This window comes from Poecile atricapillus, chromosome 20 (assembly GCF_030490865.1).
Source record: "Poecile atricapillus isolate bPoeAtr1 chromosome 20, bPoeAtr1.hap1, whole genome shotgun sequence".
NCBI classification, from domain to species: domain Eukaryota; kingdom Metazoa; phylum Chordata; class Aves; order Passeriformes; family Paridae; genus Poecile; species Poecile atricapillus.
This window is the reverse complement of record NC_081268.1, coordinates 9,954,182-9,976,405: the sequence shown is the minus strand read 5'-3', so window position 1 is coordinate 9,976,405 and position 22,224 is coordinate 9,954,182. Positions and strand designations below refer to the sequence as shown.

The 22,224-nt window shown below is 49.8% G+C and overlaps 1 protein-coding gene across 5 annotated transcripts in view; it reads left to right on the top strand.

Annotated features, from left to right (window-relative positions):
* Window positions 1-521: 521 nt before the first annotated feature.
* NSMF (NMDA receptor synaptonuclear signaling and neuronal migration factor) overlaps window positions 522-22,224 on the top strand; it is a 41,213-nt gene continuing 19,510 nt past the window's right edge. For 4 of the 5 annotated variants that reach the window (XM_058853480.1, XM_058853478.1, XM_058853479.1 and 1 more), the window contains exons 1-4: window positions 522-768; window positions 9,118-9,179; window positions 18,015-18,491; window positions 20,271-20,346. In XM_058853480.1, coding sequence (XP_058709463.1) covers window positions 662-768; window positions 9,118-9,179; window positions 18,015-18,491; window positions 20,271-20,346 — 722 coding nt within the window. In that variant the 5' untranslated portion in view covers window positions 522-661. The remainder of the gene's footprint in view (window positions 769-9,117; window positions 9,180-18,014; window positions 18,492-20,270; window positions 20,347-22,224) is intronic. The other variant, XM_058853482.1, reaches the window with a different exon arrangement.

The following is a 22,224-nucleotide window of genomic DNA, read 5'->3' as shown; positions in this document are numbered from 1 at the left end:
AGGGAGAACCGTGGAATCACCGAGGATCCCGAGCTGGGCGGGTCCCACCAGAATCAACCAGCCCAGCTCCTGTCCCTGCCCAGACCCCCCAACATCCCACCCTGAGCATCCCTGGAGCTCTGGCAGCCTCGGGGCCGTGCCCATTCCCTGGGGAGCCTGGGCAGTGCCAGCAGCCTCTGGGGGAAGAATCTTACCCTGATCTGCAGCCTGAGCCTCCCTGACACAGCTCCAGCGGTTCCCTGGCTGCTGTCCCTGTCCCAGAGCAGAGATGGGTGCTGCCCCTCGGGAGGAGCTGCAGCCCCCTGAGGTGTCCCCTCACCTTTCCCTCCTCCTCTGCAGCCACACGCGGCCCATGCGGGGGTCCCGCCGCCCCGCGCGGCCCCTGAGGCGGGGCCCGCGCCCCCTCCCCGGCCATGATGTCAGGCGGGCGGAGGAGGTGCCGCCGGCCAAATATAGCGGCGCTTCCTGGGCAGCGGGGCGGGCTCGTCCCTCCTTCTCTCCCTCCCTCCCTCCTGCCGCAGTCAATGGGGCGGCAGCGGCCGCGGCGGAGCGCAGCACGGGCCGGGGCCGCGGGCCGGGGGCCGGCATGGCGGGGCTCTGAGGCGGCGCGGCGGCGAGGGGCGGCGGCGCGCCCCGGCATGGGCAGCCGCGGGGCCCGGCGATGAGCGCTCCTCCGGCCGCGACCCCCCGCGCGAATATGGGCACAGCCGTGTCCAAAAGGAAGACGCTCAGGAACGAGGCCATGTCGTCCGTAGCGGCCAAAGTGAGGTGGGTGCCGGGGGCGCGGCGGGCGGTGCCTCGGGGGGCCCCGCGGTGCCGGGACCCTGCTCGCCCCCGGCCGCCTCGGAGGTCGTGCCGGGCTGCGGGGAGCCCCGAGACCCTCGGGATCAACCCAGGCACCGGTGCGGGCACGACCCGGGGTTTGTCCCCCAGGGCCATCCCGGGGCTGGGGAATGGCAGCTGCCGGTGGGTTCCTCTCGCTGGCTGCCCCGATCCCCCCGAGCAGCCGCACACCGGCGGCCGCGCCACCCCTGCGCCCCGCGGACCCTCAGCCTCTGGAGAGGTGACTTGTCCCCACACGCGTCCCCGCCGCCGGCCCGGCCACAGCACCCACAGCAGGGTTTATTTGCTGGGTTGGCAGAGAGCGTGTCAGAAGTGGATTTGTCGGGGATGGATCTTTATCATTTTCGGAATTCGGAAGCGCGGTCAGTGTGCCCGGTGGTTTCTCCTCGGCTGAAATGCCGTGTGCGTGTCCGAGGGCAAAGTCAGCAGCCTCCTTCAAGGGGTTTCGCTCCTTTGAATGGAAAATCTGCTCTGTGAAAATCGGCACCCACCACGTCTGCCCTCCCCAGCAGCGTCCCAAGCCACTACATGGACCAGTTAAGGGATTTGGGATATTTTGCCTGTTACGGTTTTATGTTGCTTATCCTGCCGTGTAGCATTTCTCTCACTGTCTGGTCCCAGCGCTTTTCAGTATCAAACATGGGAGATCCAAGAAAATATATTTGCTTATTAATGGTACTTTGGTCTAAAAAGCTATCAAAGATGAGCTTTGCCATAGTGCCCTCTCCCAGATGAAAGGACCCTTCTCCCACGCTGCAGTGCAAGTGTCACAACAGTCATCTGGTGACTATTTGGGGACATTGGCGCAGCTTTTTAGCTGTTCCTTAGGTACAGCTATGCCAGGGGATAGGTCTGTCACTGTCTACAGCTAGACTGGCTCTTAGCTGCTGGGGAAAAATTGGGAGAAATTGAACTTCTCAGCTGCATTATATAACACCTTTGTGTTAGATAAAATTGCATTAGAATAACCTGGAGTTGTGTGTAGGGCTCAATCCGTGTTGCTGAGATCTCAGTCGCCTCTCTCTGTAACTCAGCATTAGGGCATCTCTGCTGTTCTGGGAGGAAAGAGAAGTCTTAAGGCTTGAAGTGTAGAGATGCAAAGCTGTCTGTATCTTGCCATCTGTTTGAGTTGTAAAGAAATCCATCCTTCAAACTCTCGAGTATCTCGAGGGAAAGCTCTCCAGGCAGAGCCTGCAACTTTTCCCCACGGTTTGTTTCACCCTGTCCATAACCAGTAATGAAAACATTAATGCTTTCCGTGGCATTCAGAGATTTGGAAGTGGGATTCTTTGTGGTGATGTCAGCCAGGTGCATATACAGAAATGACACGTAAAGCACCATAAGTGCTGCGATGGGGTTCTGGGAGTGGGATTAGGCAGTCACACAAACAACACACTCAGTAATTGGTAGGATTTCAAATGGTAGTGTGGGTGTTTGGGAGCGACTAATGTGTTTTGAACGTAATTACTTGTTAGCCTACACCAGGGTGGGCAGATGCTGCTCGGGTTCTCTCAGCTGTGTGGAGTCCAGGAGGTGCCTCGGGGGTTCTGGTTTGCTCCACACCTGCTGACAAGCTGCAGGTACAGGTTTGTGGCAGCTCTGCGCTGTCTCTGTGAATTAAGGTGGTTTGACCAGAAAAGTTATGAGTAGATTTGAGCTGGGGGACAAAATGCCCTTGAGGAGTGTCTGGTCACGTAGACCACAGCACAGAACAAGTGCTTTTATGTGTCTCCCTGTTGATGCCCATGCTAGAAGTTCCTGATCCAAAAATCTTTTGAGAAGGTCAGTGAACTTGCCGAGGGGCTCCCTGTGGAGCCTCTTTGCATGGAGAAGGTGCTGGTGGTGACAGGTGCTGTCCATGTGTCTCCATCCTGCTGCTCCAGGCATGCAGGATGCTCCTGCTCCCCTGGGCTCTGTCATGCTTAGAATTCCTACGGTGGCAATGACCCACCTGCTGAAAGGTTTCCTGGAGCGCATCACACTCAGCTCCTCTGCCCTGCCCTGGGTCCTCCTCCATGTATCTCCTGCATCCTGATCTACAGCAAGGACTCTGTAGGACACTGGGTAAGGCTACGGAGACACTATTCTGTCCACCCCACGGTGGCTGGGCACTTGGGTCACTGCTGCAATGATCATGTGCCCTGTGGGTGTAGGCAGCTGGGGGATCCTGTTCTTGTGCTGCAGAAGAAGATGCCCTGGGATTGCTTCTCTTCATCTTCTGGGCTCTGTCCTGTTCGTATTTCTCATGACTTCTCTTTAGAGAGAAAAATCATCTCCTGGAATTCCTCTGCAAGTCCAAGTGACCACGGTGTGTATTTCTTAGGTGTGGCTGGAGTGTGTGTGCACACTTGACTGTTCTACTGAGCAAGGAGCAGGGCTTGTTTGCTGGTGTGAGTAGGGGGATCCAAGCAGGAGGTGCAGGCTCCCTAGATTGTTAAATTAAAATCTCTGCAGATCGACTCAGGGGAGTCTCATGTCCCAGGAGCATTAATTAAGCTCCATGCAGCTTGTTGTGTGCTGGGTCTTTTGAGTAGCTTCTTACAAACTAAGGACACAATTGCTCTGTGGAGAGCACCCACAATGCTGCTGACTCTTGGTCTCTGTAATCGTCTTCTCCTGGGGGAGTTGCAGTGCCCTGCACACCTGGGAAGGGGCTGTGCTTGGTGCTGCTGCTCTAATCGCCTCTGAAGGGCTTGGATGCAAGATCTCCCTGTCAGGAAGGATTGTTCCCTCCCTGCGAGTGCTTTTATTGCCCTGCAGCTCCCGGGCCCCAGTGCGAAGGCAGGGCTGACGCAGTTGTCCTTGAGCGGTGACCTTGGTGCTGCCCCTCTGCTGACAGCCTCTCCAGGGCCCTGGCTGTGGCTGCCTGGCCTCTGCTCCTTGGCTTCTTCCTTTGAACTTCTCCAAGGGTGCAGATGAACCAAAGCCCTTCAGAAATGGGCTTTTGTTGCCCTTGTTGCCTGCTACCTACAGGAAAACACTGGCACCCCAAATGAGGCAATAAAGCAGATGTTTTCCTGCAGCTCTGCTTTGTATTTTGCTGGCCTACAGCTGTTCTTTGGGAGAGCGTGGTGGTGAGAGCAAACAGACATGAGGCTTTTGCTGGGTGTTCCAGAACCATCTCTTCTTGCAGTCATTAGCACAGGAAATATTTGAGTTGGGAGTGTAGTTCATCTTTCCCAATTCCATGACCTTGACATCTAGTCCAGGATAGCCCACAGATGGATAAGAATTTGGTCTCACTGCCCCTCTTCCTGCCTAGAGAGGGATGAAGAGTGGCTTTGAACACGACATTAGTTGCTGTGAAAGGGTAAATTTTTCATTGATGAAATGCAGAGGTAAGTGACCATGTACCTTATCCTAGGCTTCTTGCTGCATGAGTGGTTTTTGGCTTAGCTTGGGGTTCTTCATGGAGTCTAGATTCTTCTTCTCTGCTTGTGAATTTTCTGATGAGTGGTATGAACTGTCTCTGATTGCTTTTTTCTTTTAACTTCTGCCTGCTCCTCCTCTCTTCTCCTGTCCAAACTTTGTGATCATAAATTATTCCAATACTGTGGGGTCTCTAAGACCCATTGCTGACATCCAATCTCCCTTTATTGAGAGTGAGAATTTCAAAATTAAATTTTTTCCAGTTACCATTTCTCTACATAGATATTTTAGAAAGCTAATTTTTGTCAGGCTATTGTTACTATTAGGCTTAAATAACATAGGTGTCAACAGTATTTAATGACTGAGCTGTTAACTGTGGATGTGCTGGAGGTGTTCCCTTCTCTGCTTGGTGACAAGAGCAGGATTGCTGCTGTAGGAGGACTTAGGTCCTGATGATGCAGGTCTCTTCTCTCCTGTATGCCTGAGATGCAGCACTGTCAGATGCTGTCACAACAGATTCTTGCTGCAACTCCTCTGGGCATTACTTCTGAAGGAGCAGGAGAAGGTGGTGGGTGTTCTTTATTTTTCCTTGCAATACTCCTGAATAGTCCAGGTTTTGCTTAGCTTGTTGCTGTGCTCTAAATGGAGTTATCTGAGGTCTTTCCTGTATCTCTGAGTGTTTCAATCTGCATTTCTTCACTCTGTAAGTGTCAGTTTGGTGGATAAATTTATGTGCATCAGTTTATCATAGCTGCTCGTGTGCATCAAGGCCCCTTTTATCCCGTTGATGTGATTATTTCAGAGACACGAAGGCCATTCCGTGCTCATTACATTGTAATTGAGATCTTTGTTATTTGGCAGTTTTGCTCCTTTGAGCAAATCTCTGTCTAGACTGCCTGTGCTTCTTCACAGTTCTCTTCCAGACCCGAGTCCAGCTCTGACATCTGAGGCACAGTGAGTACTGGAAAATGCCCCCAGAAGGGGAACTGCCTTTCCTGCTGGGTTTGCTGCCCCATCCCTCCTTCCCTCCCTGGAGCCATTCTGATGGAATGCTGGAGGAAATGCTGGTGTTTTCTGAGGCTTGTCTTTGCTGCTTAGACTGAGCAGCACAGCGTGCTAGAGCCCTGGTCCCTGCTTGGTGTTCTTTTGTTAAATAGAGCTGTGCTGACTGTGTGACATGCAGGTCTGGTCTGCCACTAAAATGAAAACCTCTCTCCAGATGAGTCAGGGCTAAACTTGTCCTGTCATCAGCTGATCACCTCTCAGTGCTACCTGCTCATTTGTATGCAGCTTTTGCAGTGTCATACACTCAGGGTTATAGCTCACCGGCCCATGGAGCTGTAAGGCACCTTGTACTTCATCTCATTTATGTGAAACAGGTTTTCTTTTTCATCTCTTGCCAGTTAAATTATCCCAAGGTGTCTCTGCTGAGAGCCCAGTTGAAGGGGTTTATGTCCAGTGCTGTCCAGAGGTGTGAGGGGACTTGAACTCCATTGGCAGCAATAGCGGAGGCAGAGCTGAGCTGAGAGAAAAGTCTGATTGTGTGATTTGTGGTAATAGATAAAAGAGAGAGAAAAGAATGGGATTAACAGAACAGCTACCATCTGTTTGAATTTTGCTCTGGCTTTATTTTGATCAAGCCAAGGAGAGCGGAGAAACGGCACAATAATGATCCACGCAAGTGCTGGTGGTCTGGGATGACTGTGAGGGCAGCGATGGCAGGGAAGGGACACAAAAGGCTTGGCAAGGGGCAAGTAGCCATAAGGAGCAATTGTGGCCACCAGAGTCCCCTTGGCAAAGGGCACGTGCAGGCATCTGCAGGAGATCCGCTGAGGCACGGCCAAGGAGAAGCCGATGGTACTGGGAAAGCGGGAATGTAGAAGGGAACCACTGAGATAATAGGCAGAATAATTAGTGTGAAGTTCCCGGTGTAATTGGCTGGAAACCCCCCGTTGCACACTGTGCTGTGCAGGCAGCATCGCCGTGTCCGCCGGGGCTGGGGAGCTCTGTCCATGTGTCCACGTTTGTTTGCTCCTGCATTGGCCTGAAGGGTCTGAGAGCCACGGGGTGGAACTGCAGGTTCAGCCTGGGCAGGGAGCAACGCTTTTGAGCAATTCTGTGCTCCTTGACTGAACTACTGACCTGCACAAGAGCTCTGGGTATGACCTGTTCTCTGGGAGCTCTTGGTGCCTGGGATTGTACCCTGCTCTGCTCGGGGAAACCAGAGTGTGAGGTTAGAGACACTGCAGCACCTTCTAGCCCAGGCTCTTCCTCTGAGTGGAATAAGGTGGGCTGGAGGGCAGCAGTGCTTCTCTGGCTCTGTCTTAGCCAGTTTTCAATTTGGATCTTAGCAAATGCTTTGTACTGGTCTTTTGAGCCCGTGGTTTGCAAGCTAAAGGTGAAGCGTTGGTTCAGATTTCAGACAGACAAAACAGCTTCAGGCATTGGTGAAGAGATGGAGAGAATGACAAATGAGTTTGGATTTCAGGAACCAGCTACAGACTATCATGATATTTCAGCATTTTTTGTGTATATCACCATGTTCTCTCACTGATAATTTACCTTGGAACTCGCTTGCTGTTATTTTTTCTACATGGAATGTCTGCTGATGCAAAAGAGAAGCTTCAAAGTTTTTCCCAGTGGTCTGTGTGTGTGCCCTGTCTGTGAATGATGTTAGTAATGCCTCACAAGGACAGACATTTCCATGGGAAGCCTTGGAGTCCTAGAAGTTTTGGTGGAAAAGATTTTAAAAGTCTCGAGCCCACCCATGCTCAAAGCTGGGCTGTTGCTGATGCTGTGTGAGATCAGCTGTGGCTTTGGCTGAGCTTTAACCACCTCTGAGATGGGGTACAGGAGCAGCTTGGGAATCAGAGAATTGTTAAGGTTAGAAAAGACCTCCAAGGTCAGCGAGTCCAACTGCAAACCAAACCCTGCCACATCCACCACTAAACCATGTCCCCAAGTGCCACATCCACACTTCCAGTGATGGTGACTCAACCTGAAGAAGCCACACTTCAGTTCCCTTTACAACTTTACATTTGTGTGCTGCTGCAGGATCAAATCTCCTGCTTTTTGCCCGGACAGAAAGGCTGAGGGTGGTGCAAGGAACATCCAGGAGGTGTTTGTCCTCTTGGATGGGTGAACCACAGTCACCCCTTTGTTCTTCACAGTGGAGTTGTGGGCTGATCATAGAGCTCCTCATGTGATGGAACCTCCTTGTGACCATCTCTGGGGATGTTACACAGTGAGGAGGACAGTTTGGGCAGCTGCCACCCCAAGCCAGTGTCCAAAGGTACCACCTGGGACCTGAGACATAAGAATCTGAAAACAGGGAAAAACCTCAGCATTGACTGTTAGTCTGTAAAGATTCAGACCTTTCTTCTTGCACAGCTCCAGCTCCAACTCCAAAGCATTTTGCATTTGACTGTGCTGAAATTTAGTCCTAGGGAGATTAAATTACTCTTTCTTCATCGTTCATATTGATCCTCTGTTGCTGGCTGTGGATGACAAATTGACTTCCCACTCTTTCCAGCCCGAGTCACTCTGGGAAGTGCAGTGGAGCCTTGTTAACCTTTTCTCCTCTGCATAAAAGCACTGGGGAAGATCCTGGCTACACAAGTTGGGATGTGCAAAGCAGACTGTGTTATTTGGAGGTCAAAGCCATTTTGGATATTTAATGGCCATTATGAGCCTTTTGCAGCAGCTTGAACTGGGGAGGATGTTCTAAGGCTGAGCAGCTCTGAAGGAGGAGGACAGTGGATGTGATGCCTTGGTATGGAGAGTGTTCCTTGTTGCAGCAAGCCTGGTCCTTTCCCCAGGGGATGCTGATGTGTGTAGCTCACAGTTACAGTCAGCTCTGGGTGGCTTGGCTTGGCTTGGCTTGGCTTGCCAAGGAGGTGGGTGGCTGTTTCACCTCCCTCCTTGCCAGTCTCCACCCTGCCCAATTGGGATGCTGCAGACCTTGGAGAGATTGTTCTACAAACCTGGGGAAATGGATGGCTGGGGAAAGCCTGGCTCTAGTATTAGCTCTCGGGTCACAGGTCTGTTGGGTACAACAATCACAGTATCAGAACATTGCAAATGCCCTGGCAGTTGGAATCTGGAGGTTACTGAATTCCAATACCTTGACCAAGGATTCCTTTCCTGTGTGGGTTGCAGGCAGAAAGCTCTTCCCTGGTTGGAATATTCATAGGTTTGCTCTTTTACGTAGGCCTGGGATGTGTGATAAGGGTTGAGCTCACCCTGCTTGCTTGGTTCTTAATATAATCCAGTAAAATCTCGGTCATCCACAGGAATCCATCAGAGAAACAGGAATTGCTTTTGTGGGAGGTTGTGGGTGTCTCTCAAACAGGCTTGTCCAGTAATCCAAATACTGACATAACTGGGGCTTGAAAACTTAGGGTTCAGGTAGGTAAAATGGGCATTAACATCCACATCTGAGCTGTGATGGCTCTCAAATGGGAGCTTTCAGGACCTGGAGGAGCCTGGAGTGGTGTTTGGCTCTGGGGTGGAGACGCCTCCCTCCTGAGGTTGCTCATGAGGGCTGGAGTTAGTGAGCCAGTTTCTGTGTGCATCACAGATTTCATGCAGGTGCATTTCAATTCTATTTTTTCATTTTTGAAACTAAAGCCTAAACTAGTCCTGGACTTCTAGTCCAGCTCTGTTTCCCCCTTTGTCCAGGGGAACACTGAGGTTCCACCAGAACCACTGGAGTCCTGGTGTGTAACGAGGAGGCCTCGCTGCTCTGGCAGTGTATTTCCATGGGTGCCACCTGAGGCTGAGGGAATGGCAGCTGCAGGAGCACAGCAGTGTGTTGTTATTGAACTGTTCCTTCTTTCCTTGGCCTTTAAGCATCACAAATCTCTCTCTTTCTCTCCTTGGCTGCCTCCTGATGCTGGGACACAGAGCTGCAAGGGCTTTTGGAGAATACCTTTCACAAAACCATCCTGAAGGCAGGAACGGCTCAGGTAAGAGAACTGATGTGCCTTGGTTATGCCCATGTGTGCCTGCACCTATGGTTAATAGCCTTAGAACGAAAATGCATTTATTTATCTGTCATAAACAGAGTCAGATCTCAGCAGGAGGAGTTGCCCCCAAGGAGAAAAGGCAGTTTGGTGACCCAAGGCTTGGTGGGCTGTGGAGATGAGTTCAGTTAGGGGACAAGTGCCCTGTCATAAATTCGCCCCTGCAGCTGATGTCCTTAGGAGAGGCTGCAGCTGGGAAATGACAGCACTGCACAAGGCTTCTGCACTGGTTTGTGACTCCTGGGTCTTGCTTTCACTGGGTATAAAAAACAGGTGAGTTATATTCTGTTCACTGGTGTGAAACCTTGTTGGCAGAGATGACATCTGGATTTTTTCCCAGTGTTTGCTTCAACAGGGGTTAAACTGAGATTTGCCTAGATGAGGGCACTACATGTGCCTGCTAATGTGTCAGTATTTTTCATGCAGATATTGGCCCCATCAGCATATCATGAGTTCTGCTTGATAGGCAGGAGAGCACAAAATAAACTCACCTAAGTTCTAACGGGTCTGTGTCTTCTCTGTGACGAAAGAAAATATTACACAGACAGTAAATTAATTTCAAAACCTACAGAAAATCCTGTGGAATCCACAGAAAGTCTGTGTGAACAAGTAACAAATTGTTCTGTGCTCTTGAACTGCTATGCAGGGGATAAAGTTATTAAACAGAATGTAACATAGAGTGATGTTATCATTTTAGGTAAGCTGTGTGTGTTTAAGCCTGTACAGGAGATGCCTCTTGCTATAAGAGTGGTCACACAGTCTTTGGCAGCCAGCTGAATTGTTTCCTTTTTCCTTGGATCTGTTCTAATGAACTTTAAGTTGTCCTTGGCTGAATTGTGCCAAGGTTGTGAATGGAAAGGCTCTAAGACAACGTACTGAGGTTTTTCTTGGTTTCTTTTCATGAATAACTCCAGTGACACCTTTAGTTACAATATTTAGTCTAAGAGCAGCACGTGGAAGTAGGAAAGGATGGGAAGAGAAAGGCTGGGGTTTGGTGCAGCTGAATTGAGGTGTCTGTGGGGCAGCAGGAGGGGAGGACTGGACAGACTGCAGAGACAGGCTGGCAGGAGCTTCCCAGAATGGAAAAATCTTAATTCCTTTGTTCCTTCCATCATGGCCATTTCTGCAGGTGCTTCTGTCACCTGGGGTCTTTGCCAGGCTTTTTTGCAGCTCCCCCAGCCCAGTTTCCAACAGGGAGAAGTGTTGGCTGCTGGTTGCTTTGTAGCGCCCTTGTAGTGCCTGTGGTGTCATGTTGGGGCCAGGCAGAGGATCTCTGATGGAGTCAAGAGGAAATTACAGATGTGTTCAGGTGCCTGAGGCCTGGGCAGCCCTGGTGAGATGGAGGGAGTGGGAGCCTCTCTGATGTGCATGAAAAGCTGCTGTTAACTCATCCTTGGGGTGCTCCTGGTTGCTCTGACTGTCAGTAAGGAGAGCATGGCAAGGGAGCTGATGTGACTCCTGGATCATGTGCCACATCCTCCAGAGCAGCATTTCAGCCCTGTCCGTGCCTGTGACATCCATAAGCTCTCCAGGGAAGCCTTTTCACCTACTGCCTCTTGGTGTATCAGCCTTGAGATCGTCCTTGAATCCAGGAGAATTTAGTTGCCACAGGCAAGAATCAAGCAGTGAGAGACACACTTGGAAATACCACAGTACTCATGGGATCCTTAAGTATTCACTTGGAAAGAAATAAAATTCCCTAGAAATTACTCTAAATTCTGAGGAAGAGAGGAGGAAAAAACAAAAAAAGAATCGTCATTTTTAAGTCATCTTTTGAAATTCTGCAATGTATAACTTAACACAGTCTGTAACACTTCTTTATAAATAACCCCAGTAGGAAGGTTGCTATCCAATAAAAAAATGCTGTGAGTAGAAAATTTGGCTCCTTTTAGTTCATCCCAGCAGCTTGATCACAGGGAAGTCACATCTTTCCTTCCTGCAGAAATTCCATCTCAGGATCACTTGAGCAAGTTCTGGAGGCTTCACCTTTGGCTGGGCAGGGTGCTGGAGCTGCAGCGTGAGCTGTCACCCAGAGGCTGCAGGGAAGCAAAGGAAGGGTCTTTGCTGCAGAAGTTGAAGGTGTAGCATTGATCCAGAGGGACCTGAATCAGCTCCAGCTCCTCAGAGAGCAGACAGAGGCAATGTGAGCAGAATTGAGTCCTCAGTGCCTGTATGAACCTGTCAGCTCTGAGCTTTCACCTTGTGCCTGGTGGGACAGGCCTGTTTCTGCTGTCATGACCCCAGCTGTGCACCCAGGTGCCCCCTGCACTGCCAGCACACTGAGCTGGGATGAAGGCTCTGGCCTAAATATGACTGGAAGAAGGCAGGCCTTGATTCACTCCAGAAAACAATGGTTTAAGAAATTATTAAAGTCACTGATGAATGCAGTGAGGGAAAAGAGGTGTGGACTTTGAGGAGCAGGAAGGTGGTGGAGCCATCAGTGGGACAATGAAGGCAGAAATGGAGGAGGGAAGGGATCCTCCTTTTCTGGACCTTTCTCTCTCCTTGTGCAGGGCAGTCCTCAAGCAGAAAATGAGGCAGGTGTGAATCTTTGGGATGTCAGTTCTTTGCTGCTTTATCTGCTGGTTCAGCTCCCCAGCAGAGGGGTGAAGCTCTGACACCCCAGGCAGCCCCAGGAGATCCATGGAGGTGTGGAGGGAGATGCTGAGTGTGCATTCACTGCCCCAACTTGCTCCACTTCTGCTGCACTTTGTTCTCAGAGGATTGTCCATTTTAGTTTGCCTTTTTTTATCTTTTTAGTCCCTTGACTCCAAGGAAAGGAAAAGATAAAATGGCTTTTGCATCCCTCATAACTTCACATTCCACAGCTGATCAAAGAGCTGCTTCTTCAATCATAAAGATTGAAGAAGATTTTATTTGTGGTTTTATCCGCTGGAGAGCTTGTGTGTTTGTGTGTGGCAGAATGTCTTGGAGAAATTGGGGAGTGGTAATGAAGAGCAGCAGAGGGATTGTAGATCAGCAGGACAGGCCAGCTGCCTCCTCCAAGGGCTAAATTATGTGCAAGGCTGTGTTTACCTTCTGTTTTCAGTAAAACAGCAGTGTGTCCATGCTCTGCTCACTTTGCTGGGGTGGGGGTATGTGGAGTTGCACAGCTGCACGAGGTAAAGAGGCTTGCAGGTGTTGCAGGGTGTACCTGGAGAGAAGAAAGGTGAGGAGGAGCATTTATTGGTCACAGCTTCTGATTCTTCCTGATGGGAGGCCCATCTCCTAGACTGTGGAGCTGCCAGCCCAGCTTGGTTCAGAGTAAGCACCAGGTTGACCTTTTTGTTCTGTCCCCAGGACAGACCCAGCAGTGCAGCTGGCCCTGCTCTCAGTGTATCCCTGTGCTGATGAGGTGGAGATGGCTTTTTTGGGAAGAGCCCGTGCTCTGGAGGGAGTTGTAGGTGGCCTGAGCCCAGGACAGAACAGGGATGTGAAATCTCATCTCTGAGGGCTTCAGGCTGCTTCCAGCATCAGCTAGTGCAAGGATGGTGTGGGTGTATCCTGCAACTTGCTGTGGAATATGGTGTTGGCTTAGAAAGGGAACAAAGACGTAGGTCACGGTGTTACCATGGAGATGCTGAGGTCGGTGGAGGAGCTGCCACTTGCTCCTTTGGGTCGTGTCTCACAGTAGCAATTCCATCTCTTCACATTAATGTTACAGGCCAGACTAAAAGGTTACTCACCTGTGGGACACCAGGTCAATGCTATCTTGAGTTTGTTTGTTTTCAAAGCCCGTTTGAGCAGGGAAGACTTAATTTGAACCGTTTTGTCATAGCTAAGTGACCTTCTGGTTTCTCAGAGCAGCCTTTGGCTGTTCCCTGTGGCTTTACAAGGAAGTGTGTGATGTTCCCTCCTCTGGAGCTGTGGGGTTGGGGTGCCCAGTAAAGTCATGATGGGGCTGGCTTGGTCAGGCCTCAGGTAACCCATAGTGAACACTCTGCAGGTCCTTGTGCACAGCTCAAGGAAGACAAGGAGCTGCTGGAGAAGGTCCAGCAGAGGCCACAAAGGTGATGAGGGGTCTAGAGCATCTCTCATATGAGGAGAGACTGCAGGAGCTGTGTCTGGTTAGTGCACACTAGACACTTAGACAGGGAGCAGTGGTCATAAACTAAAACACAAGAAGTTCCACCTCAGCATGAAGAAGGTAGAAAGAGCTCTGCATCCCAGGTGCCTGGGGAGGGTGTGGAGTGTCCCTCTCTGGAGACATTCCAAACCCACCTGTGTTCCTGATCACATTTCAGCCCTGAGCCCAGCAAGGTGGGCTGCCTGTCCTGTGCCAAGGGTCACGTTGTTGGGAGAACAGAGGACATGGGGAGAAGCTCTGGATTACATCTCTGAGAGGGAGCAGAGGAGACCAGGACCTGGCAGCACACCTGAGGGGCAGTGACAGGCGTGTGGGAGGTCTTGGAATTGAGATTGCAAGAGAAACTTCTCAGCTGTGCCATTTGAATGGTTGTTATGGGTTTTGTAGTGCCCTTGGCTCTGGCCAGAGCACCTCTCTGCTCTCCTCACTGAGGGAATCACCTAGATTCCTCCTGGTGCAAGGTAAAAACATCATTAACCTCATTCCTACTTCTATGAGCAGGGCCACGTGCATACGCCCAAAAACTTTCCATTCATCTTCAGTGACTATGGCAGTTCTTTGATATAAAGTTGGAACTTAATTGTCATAAACATCAGGTCCAGAGAGTTCCAGCTGAGGAGGAACAGGAAGAAAGAACTGTCTCTGAATTTATTTTTTTTTGCTGAGATGACAGATGTTCTTTTAATATGGTTTATCTGGATTCCCCTTTGCCACTTTGCCTCTGATGCTGGAGCAGAGGCTTTAAATCTAAGGTGCTTTAATCATCAGTTTAGCTGCTAAATACAGGAATAAATTTGGAGCTTCTCTCTGTGCCTTGTGGCTATATTCTGCCTTGATTTATAAACTTCTCATCTCACGGGGTCACAAGGCATTCTGCAGCAGAAAGGAGTTTGGCTCCACAGTTGTGGATGGGCATCAGTCAGCTGGGGCTGTTCCCAGCGTGTTCCCTGCTCTGGAGAAATGGGGTGGCAGTGAAAGGAAAAGGTGCAAGTCCTTTCTCAGTTCCCTAAGTCAGAGGGAGTGCTCAAACTAGAGTTCCTGAATGAGAAAGGATGTATTGTAAATATCTAATAATAATAAATGCCTAATGATCAGGAACTACATGTACTGGGAATGTGGGCTCTTTTTTTCCCAAGACACTGCCAGTTGCCCAGCACTTTTTATTTTATTATCACTGCTGTCAGTCTTTGGTCATGCATGTGCCCTGTGTTGGGCAGTGCTGCATGGAAGGCACAGAAAGAAATATCAGACAGGAGCAAGTGAAGCCAAAAAGACAAAAAGACTCGTGTTCAGGTACGTAACGAGGAGGGTGAGAAGTGGTTTGGCCCTCAGGACTGGATGCCAAGCCCTGCTGGATGAAAATACCACCTGGGATGTTCCTGATACAGATGGACACATGTCTACAGATCAGGCACGTTGGTCTCCTTCCCTTTGCCTTGTGCTCAGTCCCTCATGCACAATAAATCCGTGTAGAGCAGGAATCAAGGTGAAAAGAACCTGAGGAACCTGATTGATCTGGTCCTAGGTAGCTTTGCAGCCGTGTGAGACACAGGTGTTGCTGCTGAGGGGAGCAGAGTCGTTCCCAGGGCAGCTCGGTTGGCACCAAGGAGGAGGGAGCTGTGCCAGGCTGCCCAGTCACGCTGGCCAGGGCTGCTGTGGCAGGTGGCTGGAGCAGCTGGGAGTGGGAGAGGTGGCAAGAACGATGTGAAAATGAAAAGAAGGGAGCAGCAGCTCGAGGGGAGGGTGTTAACAGCAGCCTGCTGCAGCTGACTCCAGAAGGCAGCTCCAGTCATTAGTGCCCCTTGGTTCTCCTCACCCAATGTTCCTGTGGCTCAGCTCTAATCCAGCATTGATTTCTGGACCAGCCTGAAGTGGTGTGGATTCTGTTCTACAGGCCAATCATTCATTATGATGGATGTTTGAATCTCTTTTCCTTCCACACTATTTTTTTTCTGTAGGTAAATTCTATATTAACGACTACTCTTGAATAAAGCTTTGCACTCCCTTTGCATATGAAGTTGCTTCTCCAGTGTGTAATTACTGAAGGTGCTAAATTGAATGAAAATGAGGAATCATCCAATTGTTTTACAAAAAGAAAGCACATTGGTGTGCTGGCAGCCCTTTGTACTGTAGATCATGAAAACTCCTTTGTAAGTACAAGTGGAAACACCTTGAGGAGGGGACAAGTAAGGTAGGAAGAAAGAATGATGCTCACATTTTGCATGCTAGATCAGGTAAGTAGTTTATTTCAAATATATCTGGTCAATCCTGACAGGATTTCAGTAAAAAAATGATGCTTGTTGAAAGCAGTCATGGCTCCCTGAAATGTCTGTAAATTTTATGGAGCTGAAAAGACCTTAGTGCCTATAAAACAGAGGCTGGAATTGGTCTCTTTGCTCTTGTGATCATCAACATTTTCAGGCATATTATGCTTTGGGGACCTCATTTTTCCATTTAGCCACAGATCTCGGGGCTCAGGAATTCCTGGATCTCTGAATTCCAGAGCTGTCAGTGTGTGAGTGAAGGTGACACTCTTGTGTGTTCCCTCTGAGGAGGCTGTGCATCTTCCATACAAGTATCAGTTTCAGGAGGAGCAGGGGCAGCTGTCAGCCACGATTTTGTGGTGTCTTAAGAAATCTGTAGCGTCACTCTGCCCACACAGATTAGTAAATTTGACAAGTTGAGACGAGTACTTAGAGCTGGCCTTTGTTTTTAATTTTAAAAATGGTTTGTTTGGCACTATTAGCGAGCACAGATCTTGGCAGATCTCAAGGAGTCATTTGGTGGTGTTTTCCCAAGATATGCCCACTCTAGAGCAGAGTTAATCCTGGAGCTGGGGAGGATCTGAGCTGCTGGAGAGCAGATGCAGGGGACCTGCTGCCTCTTGAAGGGTGACACGTGGTTTGAGAGACTCTGGGGCCTGTGAGCACTCTCTGCACTGTTCTGTGACACTGCACCTGCAGCTGGGTACAGGCTTTGGAATGCCAGCCTGTGTGTGGAGCACCTTCCTCCACTGGAATGGCCCTTGTTGTTCATCAGGCTCCTCCTGGAGCAGGTGCAGATGTCCACACTGACCACGGGGCAAATTAGAGGCCTGCCAGCTTTTCACATTACCTGGGCAGTGTCTGAGGGGCACTACCCCTCATACACCTGGGCATGGATTTTTGACTTTGTGTGAAGCCTGGACAGAACATCAGCTGCAGGTTCAAAAGGCACAGCTCTTTCTTCAGGACTCCTGCAGTGTCTCCTCCTGGCCAGCTCCAGTATCCAGAGACTGTGAAGAGATAAATGAAAGGAAACCTGACTTGTGTCAGCCTGAGCAGCCCTGACAGTCCCTTCTTGAGCAGAATGGCCAGACTGATTTATTTCCTAATGGTGCTGGAGGAAGTTGCAGCTCAAGCAGAAAAATGAGGCAAGGGTGACACGCTGTACTGGTACCAGCTCAGTTCTGGTTGCAGAGCAGGGGGAGAGGTCCTGGGCAATGTGAGCATGTTCCAGGATGGATTTCAGATTCAAAAGATGACTGTGTATGGCCTCAGCTTGGATGGCTCCTCTCAGAGGGGCACAGGAGCACTTCATGGCAGAACATGGCAGCAGTGAAAGGTCCACTTTACACACAGACACCACCACTCTTGTCTAGAGGTCGTTCTCCTCTTCTTCCTTCACTTCATGGCCAGTTGCAAGGTAGCCAAGCCTTCCAATTGTGGATGAGTTCTTCCAGGTCATGACTCAGTAGCTAAAGAAGTTTTGTTCCTTAAATATCTACTGAAGTAAAGGCTTGGGTTTGCTTTCTGCCTCTGTTTTAAGTGTTTCTGTCTGTGCTGGACACTAATGATTTCATTTTTTGGGTAGTAGTCACATGAATAATGTATTCCCTGCTGAGCCTTTTTGCCAGTCCCTGAGCTGCTTCCCATCTGAAGGGAAGTGTAAGAGGTAATTAACAGCCACTTGAAAAAGGATTAGCAGGTGGGTGGGAGCTACTGTTGGGTTCATGCATGGAATTGCCATGGAAATGCTGAGATTTCCTGGCACTTCATCCAGTATGTGGGCTCCAAAGATAGTTGCACTCATGGGCCTCTCTCCTTTGGATCTTCCTACCCTGCAAAGGGAGCGGCTGTGTTTTCTTACGCCCGTGGCCATCTGTGAGACCGGGGCGTGCATGGAGCGGGGTGCTGTGCCACAGCTGTCAGCTGAAGTCTTGCTGTATTTCTTTTCATGTCAAACCACCTGGCAGAAAATCAGGAGTTAAAAAAAAAAAACAACAAAAAAACCTCGTTGGTTTGCCCCTTTGCCAGTGTTCTGAAAGAACTTAATGCACCAAACAGAGCTTGGCACTTGGAGAAGGTGGTGCTGGTCCTTGTCCTGCAGACTGTACCAGCTCCATAGCCCTCGTGTGGCTGAGCAGGGCTGCAGCTGAACCAGGGCTGTCTTGCATGGCAGCATTTTTGGGTTGTGCTACAAGACCTGTATTTGCTTCTAGAGTTGTTGGGTGGCCACACATGCTTAAAATATCGGGTCTCTCTGTGAGAAATATCTCTCATTTCAATGTGGTTTAGAAGGTGGTGATGGGCACACGTTCAGCTGAAACAGTTCCTGTGGGGACCTCCTGATTTCTGTCTCCCCTACGCAGCAAAGAGCTTTCTGAATTGTCTGCAGGGCTTTGCTTTAAGGAAATGTGCCTTTTGTTTCAGATCACCTGCTAGCAGACTCCTACATGGGGCAGGAGGACTCCCCTGAGATGCAGCAGGTGGCCCAGAACAAGCGCAGGCTCTCGGTCATCTCGGACGGCAAATTCGAAAGGAGCTTCACGGAGGAGCAGGCGGAGAAGATGCCGAGCGAGGGTCCCAAGCCACGAGTCTACACCATCTCCGGCGAGAGGCCGATGCTGTCGGAGCACGAGAACGACAGCATGGAACTGGTGGTGATGAAGGGGGCTGCCCACGAGGAGTGTCACCACGGCCACCACGCGCACGGCGCCGGCGGCTCGCACGGCGTCCGGCACTGCAAGGCCTGGCCGGGCGGCCGCCAGGGCTCCAAGGAGTGCCCCAACTGCACCAGGCTGGCTGCCCCTTCCCAGCAGTCCATTGAGCTGGAGCAGCACCCGCCTGGCGAGGCTGGGTGGCACAGGAAAAGGCTGGAGAGGATGTACAGTGTCGATAGAGTGTCTGGTAAGTGACACCAAAGGTGACACCCATCTCATCCAAGCACAGAGATTTTGATCCTGTGCCCTTCTGGTCCTGTGGGGCAGCATTCCTGGAAAGGGATTGTCAAAGGAGGAGTTTGAAATATGCTGAGCTCAGTTAGAGGCCAGCTTGTCTTAGCTCCTGGTCATCAGCAGCTGCTCTGGCTTCAAAGCTGTAAAACACATTAAGGGATTGTCAGTCCTTTGAGATGAGTAGTCCCTGAGAAGCCTGTACAGAATTGTTGGCTAAAAAGGAATTTATACAACTTCTCCTTTGCTGCTTCTGTGGGTTGGAGGCTTCAAACAAGTAATTCATTTGCAGTCTTGAGTTGTTCTGCTTTGCTGCTGTCTGAGTGTTTTGGAGGAGAGCAGACTTTGGGACTGCATCAGAAGGAAGTCTTTAGCATACTGGAATGCAGTTTCATTTAACATCTATATTTCCTTGGAGTGCTTTGAATCAAGACTTGACGTAAACTGTGAGCTGAGAAGGAGTGTCTGGTACAGCTTTCTATAGATTTCTTGGAAGCTGCACTTCAAAGGAAAGCTCCCCAGTTGCACTTAGCATTTTTTGCATCTGTAATTGCAGCCACTTTCTGTACTTTTCAGGGAATAATCTGTAGGATATGATGATCTGTACAAAACATTTGTTAAGATAGCTGGTCTGTGGGAATTATGCCTGCAGTGGGCAATTTGACTGGGCTTGGGCCAGTGAAAGTGAATTAAAACATACCTTGACAATGCCAGAATATTAAATTTTATTAGATTTGAAGGCTTGAATGACTGAGGCAAGACACAATCAGCAACATGGAGCAAAGCATTAGGCAAGGGAGCCACAAATTGGGTGTGAAGCAAGATGACAAATCAGGTATCCCCCAACCCCAGGAATCCAGTCCACTGAGATCTCACAAGTGTTGTGGCAGTGGATTTCAATACCCCTCTGATTCCCTGCCTGCCTGACTCCAGCCTGGGAATTCTCAGCAGGAGCTGCTGCTTGGGCAGGTTCCTCTTCCACATGTAATTGCTGACTTATTTTGCTTTTTGTCTCAGTGGTCATTCAGTGAAGGTGATGCAGAGTTCTGATGCCCTGGAATTAGGAAAAAACCCCACAAAAAAAACTGGTTTGGGCAGGGCAGTTTACAAAGAGAGGTGGCTACATCAGCTCAGTTATCTGCAGGTTGTGGAGCTGATGGGTGGTTTGACTTCCAAACCAGGGAAACTCCTGAAGGCCAAGTCAGCAGGAGCAGCTGTGAGAGGGGTTTATTGAAACTTCAGTGACAGAAAAAGAGAGGATATTTCAGGCTTACTGTTCTGAGTGCTTTTGTTCTAAATGCTTTTCATCTTCTACTGGGCTGTGTCAGAAAGAACTGGAGGAATGGGACAGTTTAAATCAATGGTATAAAGGAAAAGGCAGAGATAGGAAAATGCTGTTCATGAAAAATGTTTCTTTTCCCTGCTTTTTTTTTTCCTAGTTCAAATGTCAGTTCTGTAATTCCTGGATTATTCTAATCTTCAGTGTTTAAGATAAAGCTTTTATTCTTCACTTAGTATCCTGATAGACAGGCTTTGCAGGAATTTACAGAACACTCGGTGGCAGTGTGCATTTGTATGAGGAGGATGAGACTTGAGCTCCTGTTCAGTCAGGGCAGGATGCTGAAGGAAAGTCCTGTGAGAAAAAGCTCAGTTTTTTGGGGAGGAAGTGTGGCTGTCTGAAGGATGTCTGTGCCTGCTGGGTGCTCAGGCTTTGCTCTCTCTCTCTCTCTTGCAGATGATGTCCCCATACGAACCTGGTTCCCAAAAGAGAACCTCTTCAGTTTTCACACTGCTACTACAACTATGCAAGCGTAAGTGAAACCACTGCTGTGCATTTTGTTCTGTACCTCAGAGTCTGGATGTGCTCAAAGCTGAGAGCCTGGAGCAGGGGTTGTGTCTTTGGCATCACTGTTCAGGGATGGGAAAGAACGAGAGAAACTTGTCTCTTGTTAATTTTCTTTTCCCACTTCCTAGTTATTTCCTACTGCTCTCATTTGTTTGGTTTTACCTTCTTTAACTCCTTGGGCTACCCAGCTCTTCTCTGCTTCCCTGGTTTTGTCTGTGACACTGTGGCCTGGCTGCCTCTGCAGAGCAAGGGTCCTGTGGATCACCAGCTGAGACCCTCCACCAGCTGCTTCTGCTGCAAACACTTCCCAAGGGAAGGTTATTCCAGGCTTGTCCTGCATCCCTCACTCCAGAGAGGTGCCTTCCTCTGGGATAAGAGCCCTGCAACTCTGCACTGGTCTGCACATGTGAAAAAGTATCAGTAAAAGCTCTGTAAAGTATGAAGGGGTGTGAGTTAGGAGGAGCCTTTCCCTCCACACTCCATGCAGGTTCCTGGCTGCTGTGTTTGGGAGGAGGCAGCTCTCAAAGGGCTGAGCAGGGTAAGGGAAGCCTTGTCTCCAGGTTGTACCCTGGTTGTATCAGGTCTCCAGGTTGTACTCGAGGCTTGCCAGCAAGTGCTGCCTTCTTGGTTTTGATTATTTCCTACCTGACTGGAAAACCCAGCCTTGTCACCTTTTTCTTGTGTGCTTCTTCCAATGTGTGGGACACCCTCAGCTCTCTGTTTTCTCCTTGTCTGATCTGGTGTCCTTTTTGTACTCTTGCTTCTCGTACATTTCTTCTTCCCCTTGTACTTTTCCCTCACAAAATCCTGAAAAGAGGCTGATTGGGATAACCCAGACTGGATCAGACCTGGAAGGATTCATGTAGGGAGGGCTGGATCTGGAGTTGAGGACTGGGGTAGCTACATCCCCCAGATAAAAAACATTTTAAAATGTGGGTCCTGATCTGACCCACAAACCACATGCAAAATCAGCACATTTGGACATAACCTTTGTGTTTTCTGGGCAGATTTGATGGAGGATGATGGCCCATGGCTTATAGGGCTTGAAGGCCAGCTTGGGGTTGGTTTGGGGAATGGTGCCCTGAGGGAACCCTTGAGGAGCACAGCTCCCTTGGTTGATGTGGCTCCTTGATTAACATTTCTGGAGCTTCTGTGCTGCCTCTGAAGTGATGCAGAAACACCTGCAGAAGTTCAGGGCATCTCCCCAAAGCGCTTGGGTGGCTCCCCAGGTGCCCCTGGCCTCTGCTCACTGCCTTCATGGAGCAGACAGTGTTTGTCATGGTGGGAGCAGCTCTCCCTGCTCCAGGAGCTCGTGGTGCTGCAGCCTCACAGACCACACTCAGCTCCTGTGGATCTGCACATTCTCTGGGTCTGCCTGGAGCTGTTTGCATCCAAGCCACATGTCAGCCCTGCCCCAGGGAGGACTGAGCTCAGTCAAGGAGGAGTCTCACCACTGAGAAATGTTTAATTTAAAAAGCAATTTCCTTCCACCTAACAAGAAATATTCCTTCTGGAGTGAGAATTCCCTTAGAACTCTGGCTGGGGCTGAGCGCTAATAAATTCCTCTTCTCTCTCTTTTTCCCTGCATCTCCTGGAATCTCTAGCATCTCGTAAGTATAATCTTCATTTTTTTTATTTCCTTGTCTGTTGGTGTCCTGTATAAACTCTCCTCTCCTGTCCATCATATTCACTCATGCTTTCCCTGTGCTAGAGGCTGTCTGTCAGCTGGCAGGAGGTTAGGTGGCTACACCAGGTAGGCCTACATGGATCCCACCAAACCATCCTCATCCTCCGAGCGCAGCCCTCAATTGCTGGCACACTTTGTCCCTCTTGATGCTGGTGT